Source organism: Zalophus californianus, chromosome 2 (assembly GCF_009762305.2).
Source record: "Zalophus californianus isolate mZalCal1 chromosome 2, mZalCal1.pri.v2, whole genome shotgun sequence".
In the NCBI taxonomy this organism is placed as follows: Eukaryota; Metazoa; Chordata; class Mammalia; order Carnivora; family Otariidae; genus Zalophus; species Zalophus californianus.
The window spans coordinates 195,685,373-195,710,466 of NC_045596.1; the positions used below are offsets into that span (position 1 = coordinate 195,685,373).

At 39.1% G+C, this 25,094-nt stretch overlaps 1 protein-coding gene across 2 annotated transcripts in view; it reads left to right on the forward strand.

The window, feature by feature from the left end:
- GPM6A (glycoprotein M6A) overlaps positions 1 to 24,184 on the forward strand; it is a 324,615-nt gene extending 300,431 nt beyond the window's left edge. For both annotated transcript variants that reach the window (XM_027599958.2, XM_027599957.2), the window contains exons 4-7: positions 10,612 to 10,765; positions 16,564 to 16,640; positions 17,184 to 17,249; positions 22,062 to 24,184. In XM_027599958.2, the coding sequence (XP_027455759.1) occupies positions 10,612 to 10,765; positions 16,564 to 16,640; positions 17,184 to 17,249; positions 22,062 to 22,214 (450 nt within the window). In that variant the 3' untranslated portion in view covers positions 22,215 to 24,184. The remainder of the gene's footprint in view (positions 1 to 10,611; positions 10,766 to 16,563; positions 16,641 to 17,183; positions 17,250 to 22,061) is intronic.
- Positions 24,185 to 25,094: the final 910 nt, after the last annotated feature.

A 25,094-nucleotide genomic window follows, 5' to 3' on the forward strand; every position in this document is an offset into this window, starting at 1 on the left:
CCTCCCTGAATGCATGTCTGTGCTCAGCTCTCCCTGTCTCCAGGACACCTGTCATATTGGATTAGGGCCCACCCTAATAACCTCATTTTTAATTTTCTTACCTCCCTGTAAAAACCCTGTGTCCGAATAAGCTCACATTACGAGGTACTGGGGCTTAGGACTTCATCACATAATTTTGGAGAAAAATAACATTCAGCTCACAACAGTGTGCTGCATATGGTGTTTAAAGCAATAAAATTAAACAGCTACTATTGTTAATCTCATTTTACAGATGATGAAATGTATTCTATTTATTTACTTTTAAATACCTTTCCCATTAGCCTCAGATGCTTATAGATTTTGGCCACAGCATTTTAGACCAGTGTGTCTACACTCTATATAATTACCTTTAAATCTGTTCAATATGTCATAACTCATAGTTCATTTTCATAGCCTACAATCTAGTTTTAATAATAAGTGCAGTAATAATAATAGGAAATGTTTGTTAGGTGCTTATATCTGCCAGTTGCTGTGCAATGCACTTTACAAAATCCTAGGGCATTTAATGCTCCAGACAACTGTGTGAAGTAGAAACAGATATTCCTCTCATTTCACAGCTGAGGAAACCACCACCTGAAAATCAGTGACTCGTCTGGCACACAGCCCCGTCACCAACCTCCCGATCCCTCCTGATCAGGATTCGCCTTGTCATTTTGTGGTGCATTGGGGCTAATATTTAGTGGGATACTTATCTGTTTGGGAGGGTCTTTTGTAACTCATCAGCCGCTCTCTGTTTTACATTTTGGGGAGATCACTCAGTGATAATTGGAAGTCCTTCACTGCGGAGATATCCTCATTTGAACCTTTGCTTTTATCCTTGATCATGAATTACCTCTTTTTTTTACAATACAAGGATGCTGTGTGGAACACAGAACACATACTTTTCTATTTTGATGACTGCCCATCAGGAGTCCTAAGGTAACTTTCTAAGTAAAGTTGTCATCAAGGAACTCTTCATTCTAGTCTATCTCTAAAGTGTAGTGTCTTTTGAAATTAAATTAAAAACAAATGTTTTTGATCCAAGACTGCAAGCCAGAGTTCCTACAATAAGGCCTATGCTCTCTAGGATACACCTAACCTGGAGAGGGCAAGGTCACTTTTTTTAGATTATAACAATACACTGTCACACTAGTTTCTCAGTATGAGGGGAAACATAAACTGCTTCAAGCACAGTGGTAATGTTTGGAAATAATGTGTTAAAAAGCACTGCATTGTGGAGGAAGGAACCAGCATTTTATTTGCCACATGTATCTGAAGCAGATCCCATGCAGGGTTTCAGACCCAAACTGTAAATACTGGGACAGGAGACCAATCTCAGTTTGACTTTTTGGATATTAATGATAATATCACATCAATTATAGGAAAAAAGAAAACAAGTCTCATTCTTTCAAGATTTTGAGCATAAAAGTTGACAGAAAATTTCAGTTAGCCTCATAAAATGACATTGACAAAACGAGAATACCTGTTGTAAAATGTAAGGGCTTCTCATGTTAGATTTTTTAATTCAAGACATGTCTGGCCACTGGAAATGAAATAATTTTTTAAATTGGTTTCATTGATGTTGATGTACCAAATATTTTCATACATGTAATAATTATTTAAATAGGCCACTCGGTTAGGGATGAAATAATCATCGTGGATAACTGTTTGGTTAATGGATACCTCTGTTTTCCAACCAAGAACTTTGTGCCCGCTATGCTGGGAATAATCTTGATGCAAAAGATACTTGCTTTTATATTTACTTTTAGAATAAAAGCAAGAACCGTATATTTTATGACTTTGCCCTTAAATCAGTAATATTATACAGGCAAATCATGCTTCGCCACATTTTTTTGAGACTCTGTTTCTTTGCCTATTTTTCTCATTTTGAGATTAACTTCTGTGGTTTATGTTGCTTTGTGGGGAAACTAAGTACATTAAGGATGTAAAAATTTAAACGTTCACTGAGGAATTACTAAGCTTAGCATTATTATATTGGGATCCTTGGTAAAAAAAAAATTTCTCACACATTGGCTATATAATTGATATTAAAATAGCATTCACTAAAAGAAAATGTCCTCTATAGTAATATTTGCTGGAAAAGAATGTATTCTACTAGGCCAGTGACGCTTTTATTTTTAAAATTATTTATTTTACTTGAAACCTGTCTTGGCTTGAAAAAGTAAAAACCGTGTAGTCGGTTAAGCATCCGACTCTTGATTTCAGGATCTCAGGGTGGTGAGATCAAGCCCCGAATCAGGCTCTGAGCTCGTTAGGGAATCTGTTTAAGGTTCTCTGTCTCTCTCTGCCCCTCCCCGCTCACATGCACTCACTCTCTCTCAAAAAAAAAAAAAGAAAGAAAGAAAGAAAGTAAAAGTAAAATCCCTTTCACTAAATATTTTGAGGATTTCTTACATAGACTGAGTTGCCATGCTGGGCACTGGTGATGTGAAAAGGTACAAGACAGTGTCCCTGCTTCTGGGGAGTTTCCAGTCTAGTTGGAACAGTTCAGGCGACTTGTACACGCACACACATGCTGAGCATGTTGATGAACAGGGACACTTACTGTGTTTTCACAGAGAAAAAGTGATTAAAAGTCTGTTGTTGACCCGTACATACCCGAGGCCTTGTACAGTGCACATTGTTGACACACAGGAAATTTTAATTACTAATGAACTGATGAATAAAAGGGGCTCATAAATCTGGGTTTTGGAGGTTAGAAGGAAGTTCTATGAGTAACCTGAAGGCTAAAAGTTAGAATGAAATGTTTAGGATACTGCAGTTATCAAGGTGTTAGATCAGGCAGGTGCAAAATCCTAATAGATTGTGTATAACGTTCTGAAGTGCTTGCATTTGATTTGTTCAATGAATGAGACCGATGCAAGGTAGTAAAGAAGGAAACATTACAGTTAACATATTTTAAAAGAGATGTTGGTTTTTAGAGCAGTTTTAGGTTCACATCAAAATTGAGTGGGAAGTACAGAGATGTCCTGTATCCCCCCTGGCCCCCACATATGTACAGCCTCCATCATTGTGAAAATTCCACACCAGGGTGGTACATTTGCCACAGCCAATGAACCTAAAGATCATAGTTGACATTAGTTCAGCTCTTGGTGTTGCACATTCTAGGGGTTTGGACAAATGTTTAGTATCATGTATCTACCATGATAACGTCACACAAGCAGTCCGTCTGCCCTAAAAGCCCTCAGCACTCCACCTATTCATCGTCCCTCTCCCCTAACCCCTGGCAACCACTGATCTTTTTACTGCCTTAATAGATTTACTTTTTCCAGAATGTCATACAGGAGGTAGCCTTTTCAGATTGGCTTCTTTCATTTAGTAAGATGCATTTTTAGGGTCCCCTCCACATCTTTGCATGACCTGATAGCTCACTTCCTTTAGTACTGAGTGATATTCCATTGTCTGGGTGGACCACAGTCTATTTATCCATTCACTGACTCAAGGACATCTTCATTTCTTCCACGTTTTGGCAATGATGAATGCAGCTGCTATACACGTAGCAAATCATTTTTAAAACAATTTTCTGATCACCGCTTGTGCTTAGGTAGTTTGGGGCCATAATGATGACAATGAAGATGATGATGATTGCATATTTCCAAGTTAATTTACATAATAAGTGACATAATTTTTTTCTGCAGTAAACTTTACACGGTGTGCTTTCTGGAGCCTGCTGAGTTCAGTATTGTTCATGCTGCTCCATTTTGCATGTATAGTGGTAGCGTACTCAGGTATTGATTTGCTCTTCTTCGATTCCGTATTATTTTGTGTTAGGATTGTCATTCTCAACCAGGGGCTGCTTTCCTCCCTGAGGACATTGAGAAATGGTGGCTACGCAATTGGCATCTGGTGGCCTGAGGCCACAGATGCTGCTAAGCTTGCTGCCAGGTGCAGGACATTCCCGTAATAAAGAATTTGCTGGCCCCCAATTTCCACAGTGCTGAATTTGAGAAACTCTGATTTAGAAATTTGGTTCATGTCCAGTGCCTCACTCATCCATGCATTTGGCTGACACTGGCATAAATTTCTGGCAAATCATCCCAACTTCACCTTTTTTTTTTTACCTCAGATGTGGTCCTCTGAAGATCCTAAAGATGAATATCAATGAAGTCCTCATGTCAAATGTACCCCTGAGAGCTTTACTGATTCCAATAGAGCAGTAGTTCTTAACACCAGAAGCCCATTAGAATCACCTGCAGAAATGTTTTAAAATATAGATATAGTCTGGGGCACCCGGGTGGCTCAGTTGGTTAAGCATCCAGCTCTGGATTTCAGCTCAGGTCGTGATGTCCTGGGTCGTGGGATCGCGCCCCGCGTCAGGCTCTGTGCTCAGCGGGGAGTCTGCTGGAAGATTCTCTCCCTCTGCCCCTCCCCTCACTCGCTTTCTCTCTCTTTCTTTCTCTCTTTAATAAATAGATATTTTAAAATGTATACATGTAGATATAGTCTGCATGGGCAAGGCCTTTCTCTCTCATCGTTGCCGAATGCTCCCCCTGTGTGGCCATGGTTGAAAACCACTGTCAGAGGCTGTGCTCCCAACTAATGTCTACTAGTCAGCCGTCTTCATCACAGTACATCTGGGCTCTGAGCTATTTCTGCCTGCCTGGTGACTATAGCAAACGATACGGCATTGCATATTTTAAAGTTGCTAAGAGGTAGGTCTTGAAAGTTCTCATCACAAGAAAAAAATTTTGAGACATATATGGTGACAGATGTTACCTGGACTTATTGATTGTGGCAGTCATTTCACAGTGTATGTAAATAGCGAATCATTAGGTCATACACCTGAAACTAATATACTGTTATCTGTCCATTATTCCTCAGTTAAAAAGAAGAACATCTTATTATTTATTATCTTATATATTATTTATAATAATTATAATTATATATTTATTATTTATTATTAATGCTCAGATGACAGACTATGTATCTGTCAAGTACTAGCAATGAAAAGCTAGAAATAAACATGATAATTATGAGATATTTTATTACATACAGTTTGTTTTTACCCAGGATTACACTTGATCATTTTTTTTTAATGTATTTGAGACAGACAGAGAGAGAGAGAGCACAAGCGGGGAGGAGGTCAGAGAGAGAGGGAGAGGCAGACTCTCCCCTGAGCAGGGAGCCCAATGCGGGGCTTGATCCCAGGACCCTGAGATCATGACCTGAGCAGAAGCCAGACGCTTAACCGACTGAGCCACCCAGGCACCCCTACATTTGATCATTTTGAATAATTCTTCAGTTTGAGTAATTATCAAATCCTAAGATAAAACATTACATAGGAAGATAGAATTATATTTTTAGCTTGTTTGATTTGGATACTTTCACGACCATGAACTGCTGTTCCCTGAAATGTACAGGTTTACGCTCAAAATTCAAAAGTAAGACCTTTTGTGCCTTTCTTAGAACAAAATGTATGAATTAGTAGCCATGAAAATACTTTCTCCTGGCAGAGAGTTCCTCTGTTAACACTGAACTCTATTGATCGGCCCAGGCATTGCGACTTGCGGAGGAAAGCAAGTGTGAGTCTCTATGGTGGTTTCCAAAGTCACGCCTTCCATCACCTGATGAAGTAGCGGCAGTCACACAGTTCAAAGTGTTCCAGTCCACTTTGAATCTAAACCTATTGAATTATAAGTCCCATTCTATAGTGAACAACACCTTCAAAAGAAGCTTTTGAGAAATCCCCCGGGACAGAAAGAAAACCAAGAATGAGAGGATGTAGCCAGAGGCATGCTGATTACTCTCCCGGGGACTTCTGAGCGGCCTTTAGCTGTGCAAGGCAATGTGCTTCAAGCCGCCGTATCATGTCCGTTGTTCTTGAGACTATAAATTAGCTTTGAGATCGACAATTGCAAATAATGAAAATGTTAATCAAAAGGGCTTTTTTCCTCCGAGGAGTTCCATTAACAAGATTTCTTCAGTTTTGGGGTGGTTTCCAGACTTTCTAGAGCCTTTTCCTCGAGTGGGAGCCCGCCTTGAATAACTTTCCCAGACTCAAGAACTTCTTCTTTTTACTTTCTCCACACGTGAAATGAAATCTAATTCCTTTATTCCGTACAGTCCTATCATTCAGCCAAAGCATATATTTTTATAGTCGTGGCAGTAGTCACAATAATGCTGTCTTGCATAAAAATACCTAATATTTTGTCTGTGCTTCTTACAAGCCCGATTCTGTGCCAAATGATTTTTATGTGCTACCTCTCTCCAGCCTCACTAAATCACGTAAGATCAATTTAGCAGGTATTCTCATTTTACAAAGGCAGACACAACAGCATAATGAGCAGCCAGACTCCATCCAGCTCAAAAGCCTGTGCCTTTAATCAATGTGCTATAAATCCCCCTTTACTGCTAAATAAATGTGACACTTAGGTTAGGGACACAGTGAGTAGCATGTTGGTGCTTGATAAATCAATCCGTCTCTACCCTCTTACAGAATAGAGGCAAAGAACGGAAAATGATTTTCATCAACTCATACAGGTTAGCAGTGTTAGAAGTGAATGGGTACTCGTTCGTGAAGCATGCTTATCGATACATGGTGGCTCAGCAGACCTTACCTAGACTGGGTGCGTAAGGCCATGAGAACAGAGGAGTGCCGAGCCAGCAGCCAGACTGCCTCTGTTGATTTGCTTCATTCCAATTCCAGAAAAGAAGAAGAAGAAAGATTACCCAGGAAATATTCCCCTTTCTCTCTGGTAGAGTCACACAAAATGTTTACCGTAGACAATCAAGTGTGTTTTAAGGCCAGATACGGTCTAGATGTCCACATGGAATATTTATATTTCCCCTGATGAGAAAAACAAGGGGGAAGTGTTTATTGCTTTCTCTGACTGAAATCCTTGGATATACTTTAACACATCTTAGGCCCTCATTAAGTATTTGTTGAGCAAGACAAAAAAATTCTAAAAGTGATATAAGCTTAAATATATTAAAAGAGTAAATGGCCAGTAAAAGATATTTACTCCAGTTCCTTCAGTTATTTAAAGAAGTTAATATTCAACAGGTTTTATTTTCTAATATTTTTAGACCAGGCTTTGTTTCATCTTGGACCTAAAGGTGTGAATATGTCTGCCGAATCATAGTTCAAGGCCATTGCTAGGACAGATGCTGGCTCTTCACACTCTCCAACCATTAGTATTGCAGAGTAGAGACTAACAGGAAGTCAGATTTGGGAGGAAATTAAGCAGTGTTATTAAAAAGTATGTGTTTAATCATGTTCCGAGTTTCTGAAATCCTATGACACTTGCCAGTTTATAGGAGACAGGTTTGATCTCAGGTCTCATTGGCTTTATCTTGACTCTTTTCTTATTCGTTGTATGAATTCCCTACCCTTAATCCCAGTAATTTCTATATTAATCACAACACAACTTTAATAAAGATGGCACAGGCTCTAACATGACAGTGACACCAAGTTTACCAATTTTCAGAAGTGTTACTTTAGTATGTCTTCTGAGAATTGAGTTTCACTTGTTTGAGGTTTCACCAAAACCATAAAGTCTCTCTGTAACTCATCACCAAAGGAATTAATAGAGTTGAATAAGAGATTTAGTTTCATTCCGTGTATTTATTTTATTCTGTATTGTCATTTTGAAAATGTGACCTGAGGTGTTCAAGTTAAGCCAGAATACACTACTGTTTCTCTTCAAAAGTCTTCTAGAAGGTGCCTTTGAAACTCAGAAGGGAACCAAGTGTCTATAGAAACTTAGCTTTTGGTGTACAAGGACTACATATCAGACACTTTCAAATAGAATCCTACTGCTGTATGAGCTAATAGAGTATGTTTAAAGGATTAAAAATACAATTTCAGGGGCACCTGGTTGGCTCAGTCGGTTAAGCATCCACCTCTTGGTTTCAGCTCAGGTCATGATCTTGCAGTGGTGGGATCAGGCCCCACGTCGGGCTCCATGTTGAGCGTGGAGTCTACTTCAGATTCTCTCTCCCTCCTCCTCTGCCCCTCTCCCCAGTCGCTCACGCACGTGCTCTCTCTCTCTCAAATAAATAAATAAATCTTTTAAAAAATACGATTTCACCCTTATACATATGTTCACATGTGCTGATCATCCCATGTTCTGAGTCTGATTATATAAATACAGCACAATCATCAGGAAATCTTTCAGAAAATGCCACTTTTAAAACAAGTCATACTGTAAGGTGCACAAACTCAAAATACACTGTATACACAGATAAAGAGGGAAGGAGGGGTAATAAAATTTGGAGTGGGTCTCTCTCAGGATGCAAATTCAGATCATCATTGGGTACATGCAGAAATGCATATGCATACAGAACACATCTCTTTCCCACTTCCAATTTTGATTTGCAGATATAGTTAAGGGTAGTTGGATTGGGAGAAAGAAAGGGAAGTAAAATTATATCCCTTTAGGGGACATGTACAAAATATAATCATAAACAACAAAGCTGAAGATTGAGAGAACATACTGCTATGTGAGTTACCTGGGAGGGTGTCTCACTTAGTAGGAGTATGAGGTCCACCAAACTAAATGTTCCTTGCAGTCAGAAAACTGAGGTCCCCACCTATGCATCACCAGGGCATAGAGCACGAACTAATGCACGATGGTTGCTAACACAGTATTTGTGGATTGAAGGAATGAATAAATGTATGAATCAACCATTGTAGAGTGGGCAAGAATGTAGTTCTAAAAACTCTCTCGTGGCTTTTTTCTTCTTTCATGTTTTCTGTGTTTTCCCGGAAGATGACTTGTTAATCCTACAGTCAGGGACATGAGTGATGGCCAAGAAGGCTATAGTCTTACTCACAGATACAGGATTCAAATGAGAAGAACCAGATATTGTAGCAGAACAGTTCCTACGGTAGTGATTTTCTTCTTTCGCTACTTTTCAGGGATAATCTTGATTTCAGTCTCTACTATCTGAGTATGATTCGTTAATGCCATGTGACATAGGGGAAAGGAAGGAAAAATAAGACGAAAAACAGAGAGAGAGACAAACCATAAGAGACTCTTAACACCAGGAAACAAACTGAGGGTTGCTAGAGGGGAGGCAGGTGGGAGGTTGGGGTAACTGGGTGATGGGCACTAAGGAGGGCACTTGGTGGAATGAGCACTGGGTCTTTTTTTTTAAAAAAGAATTTATTTATTTGACAGAGAGAGACACAGCGAGAGAGGGAACACAAGCAGGGGGAGTGGGAGAGGGAGACGCAGGCTTCCCGCAGAGCAGGGAGCCCGACGCGGGGCTCGATCCCAGGACCCCGGGATCATGACCGGAGCCAAAGGCAGACGCTTAACGACTGAGCCACCCAGGCACCCCGAGCACTGGGTCTTGTACACAACTGATGAATCACTAAATTCTAATAATACACTGTATGTTAATTAAATTGAATTTAAATAAAAAGTCAAATTAAATTAAAAAATACCATGTGACAGAATAATGTGGCAACTCCTGCCTATCATCTGTTTCTAGTTGGTGTTTATCTACGTGGGCACTTCATATAATGAATTACTCTTGTGATCATGGGAAATATGCTAATGAATCCAGTGACACATTGAGAGATATAATCAATTTATATCAACGTGTGCATTCAAACCTGTACTTAAACCTCAGGGTATTGTGACTTACACCTGTTCTTTTTCAGTTACCTCTGAAATACAGTTGTTAATGCAAGTGTTAGCTTAGGCAATTCAAGGTGTATATTTATGGAGACAATTTTATATGTAGATAATATGGACTAAATCATTGATAAGTAATGTGAAGCAACATGAATACATCTATCAATCCTTTACCAGCTCTACATCCATCTACCAATATATGCATCTGTCTTTTTAGTCAGCATCTAAGTCACGCGTGAACTAAAAATCCACTTAACCAATGCTGAAACTAAGTCTCTTATTCAACTGTATCTGGGCACATTAACAGCCTTTTTCTTCATTTTATAAATACTAAAAATATTTCTGAAACAAGCAAAAAAAAACCTTTATTTTCAAACTGAATATCACATTTTACTATGTTTCTATAGCAAAAATAAAATTAATATTCATGAAAGAAGGCTTTAGATTTTAAAGTTCACAGATCACTGAAAAAGAGAAGTGTGCACTTTTATCATTAATACTAAAATGACTGGAGAATTACCACACTTATAGTATTAAATACAAACATAATTTATATTTATGCTTCCATATTTATGGTATGAATGGTGCTCATTTAGTGGTAATATAAATTTATTGACAAAGTTTGAACTTTGCAGAATCCCCTGTAAATATACCAGTTACTATTTTCTAAAGTCTAAAAAAAAAATGTGAGGTGAGATTTTTGAGACAAATACATGAATGAAACAGACATTACGATGCAGATGGATTCTTTCTTCCTTTGTTGCCGAGCACCTCTGCCATGAGGAGGGTTTCCTTCCAGCAGGTTCTTCACAGAACCCATGTTATTTAGCATCTCTCAGTTTCCTGTGGTGCATTTCCCACGGTGTTGTGATAACAAGCTGTGCAAGAGGGCACTTAACACTTCAAATTGGATTTTGTAAATTAGTCGCAAAATTCTTCTTTTCTAGTAGATTACATGTTTTCTCTCTCGACTTTTTCTCTGTTGCAGTTTATTATGCTGACATACCTTTTCATGCTGGCCTGGCTGGGGGTCACGGCTTTCACCTCCCTGCCCGTCTACATGTACTTTAATCTGTGGACCATTTGCCGAAACACCACCTTAGTGGAGGGAGCCAATCTCTGCTTGGACCTTCGTCAGTTTGGTAGGTGGACCTCTAACTAAAACGAGGCCTCGTGCTCTTTGACCTCAGTGACTGCCTCTGAAATATTGCTGATCACGCTGGAACCATCATGACTTGATGAGAAATGGATACTTGAGAAGTGTATCAGAGTATTCACTCTGAAGACATCCTTTTTAAATTTAAATACGTAGGAATTGAAGGTTGATTGGAGGTAGATATCACAGCATGAAATCTACAAACGTGTATGTTTGAACAAGCTATCAGGTTGGCTTTCCTGGTATTGTCAAGATGAAATTGTGATGTCCTTGTCCCGACTTCTTTGCGCTTGTCCAGACTTGCTATGATGCTTGTGTATCCACTCTTATTCTTCCATACAAATATAAAATTTGTGAAGTCTAGTGTGAAGATCACCGAAGAAGTATGTATTTTACTGGCTTCCAAAATAAGCAGAAAAACTTAGCATTTTATAATAACAAAATCAAAGAATGTTAAACCAATCGGCAGCCCTCTTTGGTTATTTTTTTTAGCGCTAAAACCTCACGTGATAAAAATAGTTTCGTATGTGTCTGTGGGCTTGTGATACACGGACCCTATTCTAATTGTTTTGTCCATGTTGACTTGTTTGATCCTTAACAACAATTCTGTATGGTGGACACTATCATTATCCTCTTTATAAATGACACAGAGAGGTTAAATGAGTTGCCCAAGGTTATACAGCTAGGAGGTGACAGAGCCAGGATTCAAACCCCAACAGCCTCATTTCAGAGTCTGTGGTAATTACACATCAGCCTGCAAGTGCTGCTGATAGACAAATGCAAAGAAGTGGATTTAATCTCATCCAGCCTGTTCGGAATTCTATTCCATCATTTGTGAAAAAACATGGGAGCTACAAAATTTACATAAGATATGGAGATCCACATGTTTGAGCGGATTTTTTCCTCATAGACTATTAAAATCTACCGCATGAACATCTGGGAATGCTCCCTGTGATTTTCTCTGAGGTTTCCTGATTCTTCTGGAAAGTGGAGAACGTTTCTGTAGGTGGTGTCTGCAGGCTGTGGGGCTCAGTGGGGATGCTGTAGATAGACTGTGGGGTACAGTGCATCAGTCCAACACCAGCCAGCCGCATGCTCCAAAGCCGTGGCCTCCTCCCCATCCCATAAGCTGGAGCCCCAAGCCTCCTTTGCCTGATCTAATAAAAAGCAAGGGCTGCTCTGTGGATGAAGTTCTTGGCAAGAAGACCACCGAGGGAATATGGATAGCTCTTCCGCTGGAGAGGTTTCAGTCTTGGAATCATGTCCCACATACACACGGGAAGGGAGCGCATCGGCAATAGCTGCTGGAGGCCATGAGGGAACAGCTGTTTGGCTCTGACTTTAGTCCCTCCCCGTCCATGTCTTCCTCCTGTTCTGTGGAGCTGAAAAGTGGACACTGGAAGAGAGGTGACTGGTCTCTCAGACAGGGTTGCCAGCTAAAATATGGGCCACCTAGGGAAGTTTCAATTTCAGATAAACAAGCAATGTTTTTAGTACAGTCTGTCCAAATATTATATGGGACACAATTATAGTAGGTGTAAACCATGACAAGGATTAAAGCTGCCCTTTGAAACTTAGCACCATTTACTACATAGTTATCAAGATTTATTCTAATTTAACTTTTCTCCATGATGTGGAAGAGAGGGCACTTTTCAGATGTCATGCAACCTTTTACATGAGATATTAAGTCCTTCTGTTCGCCCTTCATACAGAATCTACTGCCTGGATGGCATTTATTTGCCTTCCAGATTATACGCTCTCAATAAGAATCCTGGTTGTAGAGGCACAATCAAGTTATCAAGGGGCATCGGCTTGGAAAACGACACTCCCCCCCAAGTCTGGATTATGATTAGTACAGACATTTACTAATGTCATCAAAAAAGTGATTGGGTAGAGAAGAACATGCTATAAAGCGATTTCCCTTACTTTGCAAAGTTGTCTCCTTACATCTAGACGGTATCTTTGCTCTAAGGCGATCAAGGTCTTTGAACTGCATCATGGGAACTCCGGTCATGTAATGGCTGGGATGCCTGCTTAGTCCCTACTTGCATCTTCCTGTTCTTTCCCCTGCGTGTGATAGATGCATCTGCCTCATACAGATCTAATGGCAAGCAGAGGCATTGTGCAGCTCATAAAGTCGGGGAACTTAAAGATGATTTGTCCTATTAGGGTTTGCCATATTTCAAAATGAGTCATGAAATAATTTGACTAGCAATTTTAATTTTTTAATGCTTTCATAATTATTTCTGTTGCCCTTCAATGATAGGCACAGCAATTTAATGACATTGAATGTATGAGGGTTTTGTCTTAGTAAATTTGTTTCAGAAGATGTTAAAACTGATCTCCCCCATAATATCATCTGGATCCAGAATTTAAAACTGCTTTGTTAAAACCTGATTATTTGATGAAACTCCCTCAGGGCCAACCATAGGGAGAGAGTGGTCCAGAGTAGGTGGGGCACCTTTAGCCTTATAACCAACCCTCCCTCTCATCCAGCACATCCATACATTGTAGCAGGAGCATCTGGCTTTTCTCTGATTTCCATAAAGCCCTTCTCAGTAAAATTTCATTTCAACAAATATTTATTGAGCTTCTGCTATGTGTCAGCATTGCTCAATTTTGAAAGACAAAAATCTCCATGTCAAAAAAGTAAAATAAATCAAAATTTGACAAACACTTAGATCAGGGACCTGGCCCATCAAGCTTTTTCTAGAGAAGACACCCATGACCTAGAAACGTTGCATTATTTGCACAAGATAGAACAGAGGACAGAGTTGAAGCTATCAATCAACAGCTTTTTTGACTTTAGTCCACTCTGTTCAGAAGGACATTTTATGTTAACGTAGAAATTAGACACGTATACTATGAGTAGGAAATCTTTTGTCTGGTTAGCCATGTGTCCCGGCTAATCGGTGAACTATATACATTTCTGTTAAATAATTCAAGAATTTATTTGGCAAAATCTTGGCTACATTTTTCTTGTCTAGGCTATTCCCCTGCATAGGCATTCCTATGTTAGGCTACCCGTCAAAGGGGAATTCGGTTACCGATGGAATGAAGGTTACTAATCAACTGATCTAAAAATGGGGTAATTATCCTGGATGATCCAGGAGGGCCCTGTGTAATCACAGGGCTCCTTAAAAGTGGAAGAGGCAGAAGAGAAGAAGTCAGAGGGAGAGGGACCTCAGAAGAAGTGCACATTTTACTCAGATGCCATTTTACTCACTTTGATGATGTACAAAAGGGGCCAGGAGCCAAGGAATGTGGGTAGACTAGAGAAGCTAGAAAAGGGTACTTCAGGTATTCTATCATCTTTAAGACTAGTAATGTAAATGGTAAATTACTTGAAAATTCAGCATTCATATTTCCTAGTAGGGTGTTAATTTCCCATCACCCTGTGAGGAATCATAGTATCATTATACCTACTCCTTCTGCTTACCTCCACCCCTAGCTTGCAGTTTCCTCCATAAGAATTGATGCCCTGAGCAGTGGTGCTTCGACTGCCCAGAAACCTCCAAGAGGCTTTTGTTGCCTTAACGATGAAAGTAATAGGAACTGTGCACATGGTGCAAGTTTTTCCTAGTTCAGATACAACCAATTCTTAGAAAACCAGAAATACGTCACTTCTGCTTAACCAGCTTAAATGACATTTAAAAAAAAAAAATCTATAGAAAAAGCTCGTGGCTGCAACCTCTGATGCCTCCAGTTCCTGTCTGCTCTCCTTGCTGCTTCTCTTGTACAGTCCGAACTTGTCCCAAGGGGAGAAGCAGGGAGGCTGGTTGGCGCTCTTGTCGTAGCCCTGAGGTGACTGAGTGGTGGCTCAGGTGGGTTGGTAGTGAGAGAAGTGAGGAGAATTGGTCCGGGGCTGACTGTCCTTTGAAGACTGGGGCTGCAGAATGTCCCGAGAGGTGGACATGTGGGTTTGAGAGGAAAAGAAGACCCAAGGAGGAATGGCGTTGTTGCCAGGACCTCGGGGAGGCCTGACTTGCTGCCGCGTGAGCCGGAGCCTAAAGAAGAGCCTGCTTGGGAGGGAGGCAGGCAAGGTGGATCAGAGTTCACTTTTGAAGATGTTGATTTCTAGACACGTGTTAGGAATCTACACAGAGTTGTCAAGGGTAAAAAATTGGGTATATGAGTCTCGATTTCGGGAAAGAGGCACAGGGCTGGCTGAATGGATTGAGGAGCTGTTGCTGATTTTTAGCTGTGGCCCATTCAATATGCAAAGATGATGACTCGGTGAGACCGGCAGGGGACAAAGATGACAGGTGTGCACGCCGGGAGCTCCCGTGAACGAGGTCTTAGAGGGAGGGGACCTGCGAGAATCCAAAGACAAAAACGGGCGTCCGTAGACTGGGGGACGTAATGAAGAAGAGCCAGAAGGAGAGGGAGTCAGGCATCTGCCTCCAGCACGGCCAGCCAGCCAGGAATGGAGGACGGAGAATTCATCTTTGGTTGTAATTATGTGGAGGTCGTGGCTGATTTCCGTGGAGGGTTGAGGCAAAATGTGACTGAAAAAGGTTTAAGTAGATTCTGGAAAAGAAGGGAATGGCCGACAGCGAACACAGTTAATGCTTTCGAGGAGTTCTGCTGCAGAGGTGAACAAAGGCACAGTGAGGACATGTGTGCAGAGCCTGGGTGTTCTGCATGAGTGGGGTCTGCAGCTGCTCAGCGTGGAGAAACATGGCCTTTACCAGGAAGCCTTCTCGATAATGAGGGTTTATGAGACACATCTTAGGGGCTTCTTATTTCCCCCCTCCCCTCCTAGTAACATCTTGGCAGAAAGGCAAGGTCACAGAGAAGCGTGTCTGCATTCAGTGGACCGCAAGTGGATTATTTTTAAAAAAAGAAAATAATTGCACAAACCATTGTCAAGGCAGAATGGGAGCAGCTCCATAGAGAGTGAGAGCTGACCGTGTACCTCAAAGTGAGCATGTGTGACTAGATAACACGTACTGACATTAAATAAAGAGAAGGCGGTGTTAGAAGCTTAGGTATTAGTTCGCCCAGAACTTGTAGGTTTTCTTTTTTCCCCTTTATGTATGTGTGTTTAATGCTTCGGTAGTTCTCAAAAATTCAAGACCCGTCTGAGGCTAACCTTGATCACTTCTCTGTGAAATGAGATCCGTGGCAGTGGGACCCCTATGTGCTTGTTAAAGATGCAGTACCCCTGGCAAACACTCACAGTTTCTGATTTCACAGTTCTGTGGTGGAGTCCAGAAATACCTGTTTTTGAGCATTCCCCAGGTGACTCTGATGCAGTTGGTCTGTAAGCCAACAGGAGCAAGGGAGAACATGAGCAAAATTACAGGGTTTTTTAAATTTTTTTCCTACTAATAACAGCGTTTTCAATATTAGCAGAGAAAAATTACTCCTTTGGGCAATATGCTTTTATAGACGAACAGAAACTCTGTACCGGCAAAATAAATCTAGATCCACACTTCAGCACAGTCTGGAACATAGTTATCAAAATCATGTGATGCCGACACCACTGCATTAATGGACCAAACCAATCAACGGGCTACAACTGAATGTGGAGATTCTGGGGGCTGGGTCCAGCTGAATTCAGATTGAAAATGTTGTAAATTGTTTGAGGGCTAAATGGTTTTGATCTTCCATTCATAATTCTGGTTATAATTACTATCTAGCAATAAAAGCTAAGAGAGAATGTTTCCATTATACTGTAGCATAAAATGGAACTTGCTTACTTTTTCTCAGATAAGACTCTTTTTCTCTCTCTGGGCTCTTGAAAACATTTATAACTAAGCTGTAATTTTCTACATGTAGGGATTGTGACAATTGGAGAGGAAAAGAAAATCTGTACCGTCTCTGAGAATTTCCTGAGGATGTGTGAGTCTACTGAGGTAAATGTTTTTAAAGCCATTTATGTTGTCCGAATTTTAGTTTCATTTTGGTGGTTGCAAAATACATCATTAAATCTGTATTGAATTTTCCCCTTTTCATCTCCGAGGCAATTTTACTCACAGTGATGTTATGTAGGGGGACTGGAGAACAAACATGAATGAGGTACTTTGTCTGTTTCAGTAAAAATGATGACAAATATATATTTTTCTTGAAACCATCATTTTCACAAAAGAACATTTTTAATGTTATATTAAAAAAGATAGTGTAGCCTTATATAGTTATATTACTGAAAACCATCGTTATTCATGACGATCTCATCTTTGTAATAAAAGTATACTAAAATGATGCGGTTGCAAAGACTTAAATAATTTGCAGAAGAAAAGATACTGTAACAATGCTTTGGGATTGAGTGAGGGATGTACCCCAAGTGCACTTTTGTTCAAGACGTGCGAAGTTCTTATTTGTAAGACAGCAGAAGTCCCCATCGCCCTTCTGCTTGTAACTCTGATGCGTGGTTTGATTCTTTGTGGTTTCCTTTGCAGCTGAACATGACCTTCCACTTGTTCATTGTGGCACTTGCTGGGGCTGGGGCGGCAGTTATTGCTATGGTAAGACCTCGAGCTCTGAGGCTTGGTTTTTCGATTTGGAGGGCAGAGTGATTTACTTGTTGAGAAGATCGTTTATCCCCCATCCCAAAGTCTATACAAACCCTATTTATTTATTTATTTATTTATTTATTTATTTATTTATTTATTTTTTAAAGATTTTATTTTATTTGACAGAGAGAGAGAGAGCACAAGTAAGCAGAGAGGCAGGCAGAGAGGGAGAAGCAGGCTCTCTGCTGAGCAGGGAGCCCGACGCGGGGCTTGATCCCAGGACCCCAGGATCATGACCTGAGCCGAAGGCAGCCGCTTAACCGACTGAGCCACCCAGGCGCCCCAATCCTATTTATTTTAATATCAGTTAAAAGGGGGGAAGTGGGGGAACGGGGAACAATGGGCAAATAAATAAGTGAACAACAAGGCTGAACTTGAAAAAAGTATTATTGTTGCAATAGAGATAATATTCGGTAAGCAGTTTAAGGATTAGAACACTCAGTCATATTGGTAACATTAACAAAAATAAGTAAATTCATCCATGTTTCAGATATTAGATCATTATTAACATAAAAAATCATCTCCGGATCGTAGAGGTTTGTATCAGTGTGATATTCTAGGTAATCTAATCAGTTCCTTAACTTCCATTATCCTTTTCTCCTCCTTATTTAAGGACAGAAAAAAGCCATATTGAGTCACTTATGGAAAAAGGATTAATTTATTCTTCTTAACACAGACATCAATAGTTTCCTGTCATTTCTTGGATATCTAATTTTGTTCAGAAATCCTAAGGACAAGTTTTTCAAGTCAGACTTTTACTGAGCGTTGGACCTGCAATGTTCCAGATTCTGTCTCTTCCTTGGTAACTCACGGTGAAGTCCAGTTTGCTCACTGGACTACCAAAAACCAACCTTGGACAAACACTCAGAGCATCAGTAATAGTTTTTGCAGCCAAGGTCTTCCAGCCCTAACTTTTGCATCCTAGTATACAAAGTAATAATACAAAAGTAAGGTAGTATAGAGCTCTAGAATGTTCCCAATAACTTCACAAATATTATAGCCAATTCAATATGCAAAGATGATGAATTAATTCGGGTTTATTTAATCCCTTTCCTTATAGTGCCAATATACTCTCTAATGTGTTGGTGAAAGGGATACTTTTTACAAAATAAGACCGTTTTCTCTCTTGTCAAAGAATAAAACTAGGGGAGCACCAGGGTGGCTCAGTTGGTTAAGGATCCAACTCTTGATTTCCATTCAGGTCCTGATCTCAGGGCGGTGGGATCCAGCCCTGCGTAGGGCTGGCTCTATGCTCAACAGGGAGTCTGCCGGAGATTTCTCTCCTCTCCCTCTGCCCCTCCCCCTGCTCTCTAAATAAATAAATAAATAAGTAAGTAAATAAATAAATAAAATCTTTAAAAAAAGAATAAAACTAGGAATAATCAGTGGTAAGGTACTAATGAGCCATTTCAGACCAGTTATTTTTTAGTGACCTTATAAACACTTATGTATTGAGATTTGATTGTTTTACTAAAAATGATTTTAAAAAATTACAGAAATGACTGTCAGTGCTAAAGCGAGTTTTCAGACATTCTGTTAATTTAGTTTCATGCTCATTGCTCGACATTTCAGATTGACTGTATAAACCTGTACGTAGGAATTTTATTTCAGAATGTAAGGTGCTTAATAAGATCATGTTGGTTCATTAACTGGAGGGCTCACAATAAGACAATAAGCAAAGGCTCTATATTCCTAGCCTAAAATCAGTGCTAAAATATGCCCTGAAGAAGCATGACATGTTCTGGGCAGTGATATTCCAAGCACTCAGGGTGCCAAGCAGCACCCAGCCTGGCTGTGAGATAAGAGGAAACATTTGTTCATACACACATTCCTATGTGATGGATAATTGTTCGGGACTTGTGTTTGTTCAAGCAACGTACACTCACGTATAGAGGTCTATCAAAGCACTTTTTGTGAAGAGGTGTGTAATAAAGCATACGTTCACATTTGCTACATATGTGTGTGTATAAAACTGTAAAAATCAGGGCCTTTAGGCATACATTAGTGAAAAGTACTTGTGTAAATGAATAATGTACTTAAATGTCCCCAAAAATGCTTACTTTGAAATGATTCTATCGTCAAAAGGATCTTAAGATAATAGAAATTCAGATGCTATGTATTTCTTAAGAAATCTGTGCTTTGCATAAACTCAGGAGTTTATGTTATAATTTAGCATAATTTATAAATAAATTTTATTTCAAACTACAAGAGTTTAGAATGTTATTTTTAAGTACATCCTTTTGGATCTCTAAATATATGCATAGCATAAATTCCTTAAGAAATAAATAACATCTAACTACTGATTGACATAGGTATTTCCAATTCATTAGCTCTGATAACGGTTAAGGTTTTAGGAGACAGGGCTAATATAACAATAATTACTGCTTCTGCTCCTGGTACTAATATTAGTACCAAGAGTACTGTTATTTGCTCATACTTCTTTAAGCCTTGCTCTGTTGAAAGCACTGCCAAATGCTTAAGCACATAAATACATTCAATAGTCATAAGATAGCCATTGTCATTAACTTCATCACCAACTCCTTCAACACTCAAAATATACTACCATCATTATTTCCATATTAGAGATGAGAAAATTGAGATAAATCCTTCTCTACCAAAATGTTTAAAACATCATCTGCAATTTAAGGCAAAGATGGTAAAAATTTGTACTAAGACTAATGTAATCTACTCCATTTGATTTTTCAGAGGCGTTAGGAAGTTCTGTAGATGCTGGCCAAAGGGGTCCACTTGCATCGTGCCAGGTTCCGGGGACCGCTGTCCACCTGCCAAGGGACAGTAAGAGCCTGGCAGCTGGTGTCCCCCTGAGGCCAGAGGAAATGTCTGAAGACTACTGGAAAGTGCCCATTTCTGAACTAGAATGATGCTGAAGCTCTTTTCAGTATTTCACTCAGACATATTTAATAATAATTTCGGGGTCATATTTTCTCGGGCTTTAAAAGGAAGGGTTTTGTACATCTAAAAATATATTCATTCATGTGAAACGTATTTTGAGTACCCACTGCCTGCCAGACTTTCTCCACAGCACTTGATATCTTCCAAACAACACAGCAAGGTGCCCCGTGAATTTGGTCATGTGTCCAGTCCTCTGTTCGGCCCCCATGTATGTAGTCATGAAGCCTTCAACTATGAAAATGACAGAGGACAAGACTCTAACTCACAGCTCTTGTTTGCATGCAGCTTACAATTTCCACTACACAAAATGCAGGATTTCAAAGGAAATAGAACATTCTGAAAATTCTTTTCGGTATTCCTCTTGGTATGCATCTTTTCCCATGTTGCCGTGTGAAAATTGTCATTTTTTTTTCCTACTGCCTCTTGACTACCTTAACATATCACAGTAGTCTCCACTTAGAATTGACTTTGTGTTCTTGATGTCTCTCTTTACTTTTCTAAAACCAACCTACCTCCAATCTTTCAGTGTACTCTCTTGGCTAATCAAAGTGTTGGTGTTCTATTTTACTAAATTATGGACAAGAATATTGCCCACGCTTTAAAACTCAGATCAAGTAAATAACAACTTAGTTTCTCTTTCTTTTTCTTTTTTTTAAAGATTTTATTTATTTATTTGAGAGAGAGAGAATGAGAGACAGAGAGCACAAGAGGGAAGAGGGTCAGAGGGAGAAGCAGACTCCCTGCTGAGCAAGGGAGCCCGATGTGGGACTCGATCCCAGGACTCCAGGATCATGACCTGAGCCGAAGGCAGTCACCCAACCAACTGAGCCACCCAGGCGCCCTCTTTTTTTTTTTTTTTAAGATTTTGTTTATTTGACAGAGAGAGACACAGCGAGAGAGGGAACACAAGCAGGGAGAGTGGGAGAGGGAGAAGCAGGCTTCCCGCGGAGCAGGGAGCCCGATGCAGGGCTCGATCCCAGGACCCTGGGACCATGGCCTGAGCCGAAGGCAGCCGCTTAACGACTGAGCCACCCAGGTGCCCCTAGTTTCTCTTTCATATTCACCCATCAAAAGCCATCATTTGGAAAACTGCTTTATCTCTGTGGACCAGGAGTGAGGGAAAGAGAGCAAAACAAACAAGTGCTCCCATAGCTGAGTGCATTCAAGTCCAATCAGGAACTTCATTACTTGAGTAACTATGTTACTCGAGACAGATCAGAAGCGTCCTTTGTGAAGATGGCACTCGTCTAGCTATTGTGAATGTATGCAAACATACAAAATCCATATGACACAATACTTGCTCTCTTGTAGCTTACAATCTAAAGGAAACTGCAAAATTATGGAAAATCAACTTGACAATTAAGTCACAGATTTATTTTGGGGTTTCCATGATCCCTCTTTCTGTTGCACAGCAGGCAATAGTACATCCTCCCATTAATTCAGAATTGTCTAGACTCAAACGGTGTAAGAGACTATTTTCTGTTATGGATGGGAAAACGTAGATACACCAACAGGAAATATATAGTCTGTTAGTTTGGGTAAGTGAGGGCAGAGTGGACAGGAAACATCACCTAAAGATTGAGAATCAATCTTGGCTACTCCAGACTTGAAAAAGAAGGAGAGAAAGAGATTTTGAAAGAAAGGGAGCTGAGAAGATGCTGTTACATAGTCAGAGATGTGAGAAGGAATAACATATTTTTATCGTTCTCATTACCACAGAGATTTTGGTTCCGTCTTACTAGCGCACATATCCTACATAAGCATGCAATTTGACTGTTTCTTTCCTGATAGCAAGGTGTGCTGACGACACTGAACAGACTTCCAGTATAAATTATTTCTGTCTTTGATTAGGTTCACTACCTTATGGTTCTGTCGGCCAACTGGGCTTATGTGAAGGATGCCTGCCGGATGCAGAAATACGAGGACATCAAGTCGAAGGAGGAGCAAGAACTCCATGACATCCACTCTACTCGCTCCAAAGAGCGGCTCAACGCATACACATAAATAAACCCTTCCTGCCCCTCCCGCCATTCAGATGCATTGGTGTTTAACTAAGGGCCATCCAACCATCCAACCTTTTGAAAACTAAAATGGAAGTGCTTCTCATCAATGATATGTAGGGTGACTTATGACTCACCTGAACACAGTTCCTTGCTGTTTAGCACTTGATTTCCTAATTTGTTAAATTGGTGTGATCACATCTCTTCTACAAGCTCCTATCCAGCCTTTACCTTTTTTTTAAATTTCTCCAACTCATTTAATAAATCTGTAAGATTGAAGATACTAACATTGTCAGATGCGGAGATTTATTTGATTTTTAACCGCTTCCCATGTGTTAATACGTAACACCTTTTGCATTATTTCTTATGTTTTGGAAAGAAAAATAGCTTTTTATACTTTTTAGTTTCGATTTCGGTAACTAGTTTAACTACAGGTAACCTTCAAAGGGACCATTGTACATTATGAACAAGAGACAGAGATGGTATCATGATGACTCTTCTTGAAATCTGGAAATCCCGTCTGGAGATCAGCGGCCACGTGCGTACAGGCCCTGGTTCATGTTTTCATCGATCTAAGGTGCAATTTCTAAATTTGTAAGAGTAGGTTTAAAAAAAAAAAAGTGCTTCTTATCTTTGTTAACATTGTATTTTTTTCTTGATGTACTTAAAAGGTATTTCTCTCTGATTACTCCTGTTTATGTTGTGAGCACGTAGAAACAGTGTTACTAATGCATGGCTAGTTGCCTTTTTAAGATTGTGACACCAGACTTACCTTTTAAAGCTTAGTATAGAGACAATTTTCATGGAAATAACTGCTGTGAACTCTTGAAGAATGATCTCTTTGTGATTTAAGCAGTGGCTGGATTGGAACTTTTAATATGCTAATGTGGAACATTAATTACCTTTATGAAGGTGGTATATTAAGAAATAAGCACAGTAACCCCTCCGAAGTTGTTTTACCTACTTTAAAACATTTTAATGGATTGCACCTTTGTAAACTATCCCCCCAATGTGTATGATATATTTGAAAAGGCTTCCATTAATATAATAGCTTTGCTTGCAGCCTTCCAATCTATGTTGGTTTACCTGTAGTGTTTTTTAAAGTGTGGTCAGAGGCCACTCTAGAATGTATCCCTTCCAAGTGTAGTGATAGATCTGTGTTTTTATTTGAAGTAAGTCATTTTAACCAAATGTTCATTCATAATCATTTATAAGAAGTACCTATATCAAAGGAATAAAAAAAAAAGCAATCAGTATTACTGGACCAAAATTGGTGTTTGTTTTAACCTTGACTCTTCTTTTGATTATTTCTAATGCTACAAGAATGCTGTAAAGTGTCTTTTAAAATGATGTAGCCTGACAAGACATTTTTGTCAGTGTATAAAAATTAGGTAGTATTGTGCACTGATTTGACCATTGTGAAATCTTTTCTCAGTGTAAGTGCATTTCTAATAAAATTTACGAGTGAAACAATCTTTGTACAACGACTAGTCATGCATCATCCATAATTTTACAAGTTCTTGTAGTAGGTAGCGGGGTATTACTAGGGTTATCTGTGGCATGATTATGCATTCGGTAGTATTATTTAATTAATTTGGGGGTTTGCTTCCTTTTTTTACACGTAGATTATCTTACTGGTTCATTTTTCTGATATATGCAGTATTACAGATATTCAGCAAAAGTATTAATGGGCTTCTTTAAATTCTATATTATAGTGTTTCAGTTCTGTGTCTTAACAGTTTGTGATGATTTTTAAAACTGTCTTTTAAACTTATGTAATGATGTTGATGCTTTTGGCTTTTTTTTTTCCTGGTATTAGAGTTTGTATTTTCACAAAGAGTGCTTTGTAGCAGGCATTACAATTAATCTGTTTTGTACATAAATGTGCCAACAGCTCGATGGTGGCGTTTTTGAAATGTAGAACAAAGTGCTTGCAAAATGTAATAAATACACTTGTGTACTTTGTGTACTTATTATTAGTTTCTGCAGTGTTTTTTTGTGTTTTGTTTTGTTTTGTTTTGTTTATTCCTCTTTCCTATGTATGTGCACTCTTTCCAGATGCAATAGACGCTGTCTTTTTAGGATGCTTATTACCTCAGTTGAGCTGACCTCACTGAACTGAGAATTCTGTGTATGTCATGCAGCATAGGGAGGCTAGGGAGCTGGGGAGAGGGCAAAGGTGTGAAGATTTTGGAGGTCATTTAATTTAGCAAAATGATAACAATTCCCAATTTATGCTATTCCTTGCCTAATTTCTATTGTTTTGTGTTTTCTTTAGAGCTTCCTAAACTAGTAGAGAAACAAAAAAGACTAATTCAATTCAGAAAGAAAAATGATTTCTTGGGTTGCTCCAAAATTTCAAGGTGAGAACAATTAAGTGAAAAATACATATATTTTCCAGACTCTTTGTTTGTTTGGGTTGTAATTTCTTCTGGCCAAACCAGAAGTGATGGCAATTTAAAAATAAAACAGTGATCAATAAAAATCTTAATTTTCACCAGGCCTAAGTAATTGTATTAGTCTTCAATTATTTATGTATTATTATAAGTAATTATTATAAGTGCCTGAAAATTTCAGGCACTTAGGTTACAAATATCTACAGTAATTACAAGCAGATCTGGGCAAAATATCTTATGTCTTAAGAAGTCACTTTTAAGACAATAAGAAAGTAATCCCATTATTAAATAAGAGTAAATAATTATTATTAAATGACAATTTTATTCTTTCCAGTGTTTATGAAATTTTTAGCATAGCAACAAGAAAATAAAGAATTATATATTAAAAATTATCAGTGTGAACAAAAATTTCACAAGAGAATGCTTTTCAAAGAAAATGATCATTGTAGGATAATTATATTTTTGGAAAACTTAAAGGTCCATTTCTG